At 46.4% G+C, this 10,668-nt stretch overlaps 1 protein-coding gene across 1 annotated transcript in view; it reads right to left on the bottom strand.

Moving 5' to 3' along the window:
* Nucleotides 1-416, bottom strand: part of GALNT10 (polypeptide N-acetylgalactosaminyltransferase 10) — a 227,036-nt gene extending 226,620 nt beyond the window's left edge. The window contains exon 1 of the mRNA XM_010829397.1: nucleotides 102-416. Within this exon, the coding sequence (XP_010827699.1) occupies nucleotides 102-416 (315 nt within the window). The remainder of the gene's footprint in view (nucleotides 1-101) is intronic.
* Nucleotides 417-10,668: the final 10,252 nt, after the last annotated feature.

Below are 10,668 nucleotides of genomic sequence, written 5' to 3'. Positions count from 1 at the left end.
TCCCCCCCTCTCGGACAGCGATGGTGCGGCCCGCTCCTCGGCGGCTCCCCCGCCCGCGGGAGCTTTGCAAAAGTCCCGGAGTTGGCGAGTTGGGCGCTAACTGGTGCGCGCTGTAGGAAGCGCTCCTGGGGACCCCCAAAGTCCCGCCCGGCCACCTCAGCTCCGGACTCCAGCCGAGAGTTTTCGGCCTCCCCGGGGGATATGCAAATGGCACTGGAGTCCGGACACTCCACTCCTGGGAGTGGTGCTGTGGCGTCCGACTCCGAGGCTCGGCCCTGAGGACCTGCGGACCTCCTTTGCCCGCGGCCTCGGTATTCCCAGGCGGGAAATGGGGCCGCCACTGCGCTGCAAGCGCAAGGTTCTGTGCACCCTGGTTTTCTTCCCCCCGAGTTCCCGGTGGTAGGTGTGAATGCCATCTGTAGACTGGGGAGTGCAGCCTCACCCACCCCGCCACCTGTCTGTGGTCCCTGCACACCGGCGGGGAGGTGACCGCAGCGTCTCTGCAGGACCTCTCCTCACGCGAGATCAGCCTCCTTGGACTTGGAATGCCCTCCAGTCGCACTCTGGGCTGTCAGCTCACCGAGTGAGCCCTTTCTCCAAACCTTTTGTGTGTTCCTATCCCCTGTTCAGCTCCTCGGCAAACTGTGCTAGGCACGGGGAAGAAATGAAAACAGATTCTGTAGCTCTGACGTCTGGGGGCTAAAACATTAAACACGTATTTTCATTAGATGAGCGAATGTGCCTATAGCTGTGGTAAGGACTCAGGAAGTCGGGCCGCCTCAGCGCTGCAGCCGGCCGGTCGAGGAGCGGGACTCCGACGGTGATGCCTGTGGCTCCTACAGTGCTCTTCGTTTATTAACAAATTGCTTCCTCTCTGCTGCCCAGGGACGACGCGTCCTCTTGGTTGCCTTCCTTTTTAACACCCCCCGCCCCGGTACATGCGTTCTCTTGATCCTCCGGGTCCCAGCCCAGTCGCAGACCCTGTGCCTAGTTAGTGGCTAGCAACGCCCCTTCCCCCGCCCCGGCCTTGGACCGGCGTCCTGACAACTCCTGCCTCGGTTCTTCCAGCTCCAGGCTGGGCGATGGGGATTCGGTTTTCTGCAATCATAGCTCAGATCTTAACACTTGCTAGGAAACCTTCAAAACTCCCATCACCTAGGCTGTAGAGCCACATGCCTCTCTGACCTGCTGTTGCTGCGAAGTCGCTTCAGTCGTGTCCGACTCTGTGCGACCCTATAGACAGCAGCCCACCAAGCTCCCCCGTCCCTGGGATTCTCCAATCAAGAACACTGTAGTGGGGCCATTTCCTTCTCCAATGCATGAAAGTGAAAAGTGAAAGCGAAAGTGAAGTCGTGTCTGACTCTTGGCGACCCCATGAATTGCAGCCTACCAGGCTCCTCAGTCCATGGGATTTTCCAGGCAAGAGTACTGGAGTGGGGTGCCATCGCCTTCTCGGCTCTGATCTGCTAGAGCTCATCAAACATTCTCTCCTCTCTGTCCTGCCTGCCAGCTGCTGGTTATTTTCCTTCATGTGTTGTGGACCACACAGTTCCTTCCCCCCAGAAAGCCTGCTCCTCTTCTTCATCTATGTGGGTGGAAACCTTGTCCCTCCTTCTGTGTTTAGTTGAACAGCCACCTCCTCCATGAAGTCCTTCAAAACTTCTCGTCAGGGGGCTGCTGTCTTTGGTCTTGTCACAGTACTGCTTACCTTATACTGAAATGCTTACTCGATGCCAGTCACTGTGTTAAACCCTCAGCAAACATTACCGCCTTTACTCCTCACAGTTACTCTGTGAGTTAAGTGCTTTTCTTATTCTTGTTTGCAAGTGAGATTCAGATTAAAGAAGGATGCAGCCAGAATGATCCTGATTTAACAAAAATCAGGTAGATAGATCAACACTCTGCTCAGATCCTTCTAATGGCTTCCCACCTTCCACTGGATTTCTGGAAGGAGCTATAAGGTCCTACAGGGCCATGTGAACCCTCTGACCTGCTGCTGCTGCTAAGTTGCTTCAGTCGTGTCCGACTCTGTGGGACCCCCACCCTCTACTCTCGCTTGTGCCCCAGCCCATGGACCTTCTTGCTCTTCCTCAGAGTGCCTCAGGCATGTTCCTGCCACTTGGCTTTTGCACTTGCTGTTCCCTCTGTCTGGAATACCCACTCTTCCTTCACTAGATCCTAGCCCTATGACTTCTGTTTTTTTTCCAAATGAAAACGATCACAATTGTAATTGTAAAATAGTATGAAAATGTTACAAATTACATTTATGCCAAATAAATACGAAGACTTAGATGACAATATTTTTCTCAGAAAACATACATTACCAAACAACTCAAGAAGAAAGAGGAATCTTGACTATCACAATAACTATTAAAAAGAAAAACTAAACAGATAATAAAAAAACCATCCCCAGCCCTTCTTTCAAAGAGGAAAGGCACCAAACCCAGGGATTGTCACAGGCAAGGTTTACAATCCTTCAAGGAATTTTTCAAGGGAAGATTATATTTTAATAGTATTTATATATTTTTTAAGCTACCTGGTGATTTTTAATATTTATTGCCCTTGTTTATTGAGGTAAAAATATACATAATATAAAATATACCATTTTAACCGTTCAGTGGCATTAAATACATTCACATTGTTTTGCAGCCATCACTTCCATCCATTTCTGGAACATTTTCATCTTCCCAACCTGAAACTCTGTATCCACTGAACACTAACTCCCCAGTTTCCATCCTTCACCCTGCTCCCCTCAACCCCTGGTAACCACCCACCACTCTATTTTCTGTCTTTATGAATTTGCCTGTTCTAGGTACTTTTGCCTGGAAAATCCCATGGACGGAGGAGCCTGGTAGGCTGCAGTCCATGGGGTTGCTAAGAGTCAGACACGACTGAGTGACTTCATTTTCACTTTTCACTTTCATGCATTGGAGAAGGAAATGGCAACCCACTCCAGTGTTCTTGCCTGGAGAATCCCAGGGACGGGGGAGCCTGGTGGGCTGCCATCTCTGGGGTCGCACAGAGTCGGACACGACTGAAGTGACTTAGCGGTAGCAGCAGGTACTCCATATAAGTGGAATCATACCATATTTGACTTTTCGTGTCTGGCTTATTTCACTTATCATAATGTTTTCAAGATTCATCCACACTGTAGCATGTGTCAGAATTTCACCTTTCTTTTTAGTTTGAATAATATTCTATTGTACATATACACATATTTTGCTTTTCTATTCATCTAAGGGTGGGCAATGGTGAACAACGCTGCTCTGAATCGCCCTGTGGGTTTTACACTGCAGCTGATGTTCAGTGTTTCTATAATTGGATTTCCATCCTCTCTCTTTGACAAAAGTGGAATTTCCTTTTGGGAAACAAAAGGAAATTTTTGTGTTTTTTCCATTGAGGAAAACACAATGTTGCAACACTTAAGCACCTCTACAGCACCCAGCACAATGCTAGAAACCCATGAGGCGCTCCGTAATTTGGCCTGACTTTGAGGTTTTGCACTCTCTTTCCCTTCTAGTTACACTGGTCTTATGAATTTGCCTCAAATGCAAATTCATTCCTCAAATAAATAAATGCAAATGTATTCCTCAAATGCACCAAGTTGATAATGGTCTCAGGGCCTTTGCAAAATTGCTGGGCCATTGCTTCTTTTCCTCTAAACCTTTGCACATGGTTCTCTCCCTCCCGTCTCTTAGGGAACAAATCAAATGTTCTTTAGAGCGAGCTTCCCTCACTAGCTGATCTAAAATATCAGAAAGTGGCTCCATCATCTCCTTTAGCTTGATTTTGCTTTAGAACAGGTATCATTTTTCATTTCCCTAACTAGAATGTTAAGCTTCAAGCAAGAAGGAACTTCGTAAGTTTTTGTCCTTCTACGTTATGCCCTGCCTCTACTAGCACATACTTCTCTTTTTGTGAATCAGAAAATGAGTGCTCCTGCCAAGTAGAGGAATTTGCCTAAAGGGTGCTCATCTCTGCCCTGGTCATAGCAGAGCTAGCAGAGACAGGGCACCTGGATTTCAGCTCTTATTCCTGCTCAACCACAGGGAGCTGAGCTGTGGCTACTTCAGGCCTGCAACACAGTTGCTGCTGCTGCTGCTGCTAAGTCGCTTCAGTCGTGTCCGACTCTGTGCGACCCCACAGATGGCAGCCCACCAGGCTCCGCCGTCCCTGGGATTCTCCTAGCAAGAACACTGAAGTGGGTTGCCATTGCCTTCTCCAGTGCATGAAAGTGAAAAGTGAAAGTGAAGTCACTCAGTAAGTGTCCGACTCTTCATGACCCCATGGACTGCAGCCTACCAGGCTCCTCCGTCCATAGGATTCTCCAGGCAAGAGTACTGGAGTGGGGTGCCTAATCACCAGCTGAGTGAAGTATAGCACCTGAGGTCATGGATGGGAGAATCTTCAGTGTCTCTCTCTTCCCCATCCCTTCTAGCTCCCAGAAGGAGTCTGCACAAAATTGGATTTAAGCTGTTTCTTATGTTTTATCTGAGGGACTTGTTGATCAAAGCTTCACATCAGCTGGATTAGCCCTCACTAGAAACTCTAGCCCACAAACCCAGCTCTAATTTCAGGACTCTTTGAGCACAATGTAAGACGTGCCAGGCCTGGGTGGTGAGCCTGCGGGTGAGGGTGGTGATCCTCTCAGGGCTTTATCACACTCATCAAGACAATACCATTGGAGACATGTGAGCGGCACAGGAGCTAAGGCTCTTTTCCTGGGGAAACTGATCAAGTCATCAACTGAAATTGAACAAGAAATGTTGCTTTCATACCCAGACAAAACTGTAATTTGAAAAGATACATGCACCCCTATGTTCATAGCAGCACTATTTACAATAGCCAAGTCATGGAAACAATCTAAATGTCCACAGACAGATGAGTGGGTTAGTGCTGGGGTTCAGCCCCGGTGGATCCAGGGAATTCGAAGCGGGACGGCGTCGTCGGCGAGGATCAGGAAACAATTGCTTAATTAAACGTTAATTAAGGATATAAAGAGTAATAGAGTAAGGATAGCTCAGTGAGGAAATTCAGTGGAGAAAAGAGGCTGAATAATTCAGCCAGAAGGTGAGAGAAAAAACGACATGGGGAGATCAAGTTTCGGTGAACAAGGCCCGCACTTTATTTTTCAAAGTAGTTTTTATACCTTAAGTTACGCATAGAGGATAATGGGGGAAGGGGTAGAGTCATGCAGTAAGCCAGGCTTTCTTCCTGCAAACTTATCATATGCAAAAGTTTAAGTTATTTGCATCATCTTCTGGCCTGGAGGCCTGTTAACATTTTAAGACCCTTTCTTCAGAAAACTTATTTTTCTCCAAAGGTGATTAGTCAGGCGTCACCCTCCAAAAGCATTAGATAAAGTTGCATTCCTACAGGGCAAAGGTGTGGTGGGCTATAACAAGAAAAAGAATTAACTCAAGGGTCCAAGGTTACAAACTTAAAGCTACTACTTACACCGATTATATTAATCAATACACTGCCAGGGACACAGTAGGTAAGGGATATGGAAACTTATCAGCAAACATTGGCCCAACAAGTGAAAAACCCTTCACCAATACAATTTCTAATCAATCTTTTAACTGCTCAAAGGAATCTGTATTTAGACAGTTTAGAACATCTCATGCCTCTCACAATTGGGAGGCTCTGAACAATCACATGTGGCCGGAAAAACCTATTCAGGCAGGCTAGAGGACTTCCAAAGGAGTTTGTAGGTTGAAACACTGTCACACCCAGGAATTACTAACTAGAGCTGTAAGTTAACTCTTTTTTCAGAGAGAGGTAGTGGGGGACAGCCCCTCGTAAAGTCAGAGGTGTAGGTGAGAGCACAAAGCAGAAAGTAGGCAGACTCTGGTTTTGGGGGTAGATGCTCGAGAATTTCCAGGGGGACTCCTGAGGCTCGATCCCGCCTTTGCGTATGCCGAGCCTCCTTCCTCAGGACCTTTGCCATGGGCAGAGCTCCTCATGCTGGCTTCCGGCAGGTAAGGAAGATGTGGTACATGCATACAATAGAATATTACTCAGCCATAAAAAAGAACAAAATAACGCCATTTGCAGCAATGTGGATGGACCTAGAGATTATCATACAAAGTGAAATAAGAAAGAGACAAATACCATGATGTCACTTATATGTGGAATCTAAAATACAGCACAAATGAACATATTTTCAAAGCAGAAACAGACACACAGACAAAGAGAACAGACTTATGGTTGCTGAGGCGGGAGGTGGGGTGGGAAAAGGAAGGCTTGGGAGTTTGGGATTAGCAGATGCAAACTTGTATATATAGGATGGATAAACAAAGAGATCCTACTGTATAGCAAAGGGGACTATTATATATTCAGTATCCTGTGATAAACCAAAATGGAAAAGAATATGAAAAATAATATATATATGTATAACTGAGTCACTTTGCTTACAGCAGAAATTAACACATTGTAAGTCAACTATACTTCAATAAAATTTTAAAAATAAAACTAAAAAATTTTTTTAACTTTTAATTTCATATTTTGGTATAATCAATTAACAACGCTGAGATAGTTTCAGGAGGGCAGCATAGGCACTCAGCCATACATATACATGTATCCATTCTCTCTCAAACTTCCCCCTTATCCAGGCTGCCACATAACACCAAGCAGATTTTCCTGTACTATTATGGGCACTAAAGGAGATAATTTGCACAAAGGGCTTACCACAGACCCTGGTCTAATGTGACTAGTAGCTGTGGTTGAAGTAAAGGTTCAGCATCCAGAGGTACACTGAGGAAGGGTGAACAGGATTTTGGCTATATGGCAAAAACCTCCACCTCCAGGCCTAGCCTCTTCCATCTCACCCATCATGCTCCTTGTCACTCACTCCAAACCAGCCACACCCACCTTCCTTCTGGTCCTTAAATGCTTTATGCTCATTCCAGCTGCAAAGGCTTTGAGCTAGCCCTTGCCTCTCTTTCCCTGGATCTTCCACCCATCATTGCTCTCTCTCAGCTTTCAGATCTCAGCTTAAAGACCTCCCTCCTCACAGAGACCCTCCCTCACCATCAACCTGCACATGGTTCTCTTCTACTTTACATCTTGCTGCGTTCTCGTCATAGTGCATATCCCTCTGAGTGATAGTTTTATGTATTTGCTTGTTGACTTGTTTATTACTGAGCTTCTCCAAATAGAATATCAGCTGTGTGGGGCTGAGATTTCAATAGCTCATTCTTGCTCTATCCCCACATCCTGCATGCCTGGCACATAGAAAGGGTTGAATGCACACATCTGATGAGTGGTTAGTGTCTTCTCTTTCCTCCTATCTTCCCATCTTAACTTCCTTTTCTTTTCTTTTTTCCTTTATTTTTATGATTTGCTTATTGTCTTGCTCACTCTTCAGTTTTCCACTTGTCATCAGCAACAGGTAGATTTTTAGTATACCCAGACATCCTTCAGCAAGAAGGGTCAGTTGGAAGAGAGATAAGATAGGTGCAGGCCATCAGCCTTCCTTATGAGGATACAAAAACCTTTCCTTCTTGACGGCCTCACCTTAGCTTTCTTAATGTGGTTGACCCCATTTGTCAAGGGCTCTACCCTCAGGTTGGTCTGGCCTAGGCTGACCTAAGGGTGTGTGAAAGTGGAATGGATCAGCAAGTCAGGAGGTGTTCGTGTAATAACCAGTCTACTTCTAACACTGTTTGACCTTGGCCAAGGGCCTTAGCTACTCTGAGCCTCCGATTCCTTGTAGGTGAAATGAGGATAATCGTGACTCCATAATATAATTTCCAAACCAGTGAGAGAGAGGTCTCCTTGACTCTCAGAAAAACACAGGAAATTCTGATCGTTGGACTTCTGGTGTGTGCAAGTCTGAAGACTTCTTGCCCCTTCTGTTCTGCGAGATGGTCAAGGTCGTCATACACTCTCAGAGAAACCTGCCTAAGCTCCCCAGTTCTGTGACCTCTTAGCAATGCCTTTCCTTAAGAGTCGCAGTATTTCCAGTTACAGGGTGTTTGATACCTGTCTCCTCCACTGGACTGTGAGCCCCGTGAGGACAGGGAGCATCTTGTGTTTGTTTGTTTTGCTCTCCAGCTTACCCTCAATGCCTGATGCAGTACCTGATCCCAAAAAGGTTCTCCACAAACATTTGGGAAATGAATCAATCCATGAATCAAACATTCACCTCTTTAAAACCTGCACTCAGAAAATTTATTAATTTTGGTGTCAGTAACCCAAATTGCTCTCTCTACCAGACTGGTCATTTAACAAGTTCAAACTTCTAAATATAGAGCAAGAGAACCCAAGTCCTGCAGTTGAAATTTCCCCACATGGCTCTGATAAGCCTGGATCAGTCCAGATTTTGCCCTTACCCTCATTGCAGCTTCACACCTGTCACTCAAATTCTCTGAGCATCATATTTATCATGAATGGATCTAGGAGTGTGCGTGGTAGCAGGAATTAGAGCAGTCTCAATAAATACAGAATATGACTGCATTAAATAAAGCACTTGAACCAGATGCTTGTTAAGGTGTTTTTCAATTCTAAAATTCTGGGATTCAGTCTTGCAGGGTAGGATGGGAGAAGGGGAGCCAGACATGGTGCTTCAGTCCAGTGTGTGCATTTAGTGGCATTTCAGCTCCTGGTTTGAATAAAAAGAAAGAGTTTGTAGGAAGCCTATTTGAAATGACCTCTAGACAGAAAATTGTCTGTCTCTTGCTTGGAGCCTACTTTGTCATTTCCACACTGAGATGCCAATTAAACCTATTCTGCCAACTATAAAGGAATGCTATTGGATCAAGACAGTGGATGTAGAAGGTGCCTCAAGTATAACAGAATACGATTATCTGAAAGAGAAGAGAAGGCCATACATCTCAAGAGCAAATATCCTATGTCATTGAGTGGGTACATCTTACAGTATTAGTCAGAAGGGTCAGATGCAAATATCAGATGCAAAAGAAGCCATCCTCCTCCTAGCACTGCCACTAAAATAAATATCAGGGCTTCCTCTATAGTTGCTTTTCATTTATGCATAAAAGAAGAAAGTTGCACAAATTACAAACAGAGATGTGGTGGGGTGCAGTGGGAAGGGGCTTCCTAGAAGTCTGAGGCTCTTGGAGAAGTGTCACTGTCTGTGGGTGTTTCTGTAAAATAAAAGATTGGGTATTCTATAACCCAGTGGTCTTAACTTTGGCTGTATATAAAGTCATCTGGGGATGTTTGTAAACTCTGGATGCCCACCGTGCACCCCAGACCAATTAAGTCAGAACCTCTGAGGGTAAGACTCAGTTATTGCTGCTGCTGCTGCTGCTGCTAAGTCGCTTCAGTCGTGTCCAACTCTGTGCGACCCCATAGACGGCAGCCCACCAGGCTCCCCCGTCCCTGGGATTCTCCAGGCAAGAATACTGGAGTGGGTTGCCATTTCCTTCTCCAATGCATGAAAGTGAAGAGTGAAAGTGAAGTCGCTCAGTTGTGTCCGACTCTTAGCAACCCCATGGACTGCAGCCTACCAGGCTCCTCCGCCCATGGGATTTTCCAGGCAAGAGTACTGGAGTGGGTTGCCAGTGCCTTCTCCATCAGTTATTCCTAGGTGATTCCAATCTGTGACCAAGTTTGAGCAAACCAGTGCTCGTGACTTTTGGCTCTAAAACTCTTCTAAGGTTTCCTTTGGTCTAAGTGGCACATCATAGGATGTTCCACTAGGTGGCACCTTCCAGCAAACTTCAGTGGGTCCAGAGAGGTCGTTAACTGTAAGGAATGATTTCAGAAAACAAGACTTGGTGGTCTTGGACTTCCCTGGTGGCACAGTGGATAGGAATCCACCTGTCAATGCAGGAGACATGGGTTCGATCCCTGGTGCAGGAAGATTCCTCATGCCATAGAACAACTAAGCCCACATGCTGCAACTACTGAAGCCCACGCACCTAGAGCCTGTGCTCTGCAACAAGAAAAGCCACTGCAATGAGAAGCCCGTGCACCGCAACTGGAGAGCAGCCCCCACTCTCTGCAACTAGAGAAAGCCCGCATGCAGCAAAGAAGACCCAGCACAGCCAAAAGTAAATAAATGTAGCAGTGTGTGCATGTCAAAAAAATATTTGAAGACTTGATGGTCTTCACCCGTGACATCTGCAGTCTTGATGAGAGGCTGAACTTGTTACTTAACAACTTGCTGGTGAGCACTGGAGCCACAGAATGTTAGCTTTTGCCCCTGCTAGGGAACTGGGGCATGGAGAGGGGCAGCTCCATCCTTTACTGCCAGGCTCACTCATTCAGCAGGGCACACTGGTCTCTTCCCCTAATCTGTCCAACAGGAACACTACCGCTCTCCACATCCCACCCCCACCTCCCACCCTTGATCAGAAGTCCTCGATGAGTTCTGTTACGGGCAGTAGTGAACAGCTGTTCTTTTTATCAGGTCAGTTAACAACACCCTGATTATTCTTGGGGGATTTGCCTTTCTGCATCTCAGCTGGGAGGTTGGATCAGAGCTGACTCCACCCTTAGCTTCTGGCTTAGCCAATCAGAGTATGGTCTCTGCTCCTACTGCAGTGATTGGTCCAGGGATGGATTCCTGACCTACCCAAGGCAAAGCAAAACAATCCCGTTAAGATTTTGTGACTTTTATCAAGAAGTAGTGGTTCCTTCCTGACCCATGATGAAGAGTGGACTGGATGTCTTACCCTTGTTCCTCCTTCCGCTCCCCGC

The sequence above is a fragment of the Bison bison genome, unplaced genomic scaffold (assembly GCF_000754665.1).
Source record: "Bison bison bison isolate TAMUID 2011002044 unplaced genomic scaffold, Bison_UMD1.0 scf7180017864505, whole genome shotgun sequence".
Classification (NCBI taxonomy): domain Eukaryota; kingdom Metazoa; phylum Chordata; class Mammalia; order Artiodactyla; family Bovidae; genus Bison; species Bison bison.
This window is presented reverse-complemented; position numbering and strand designations above follow the sequence as displayed.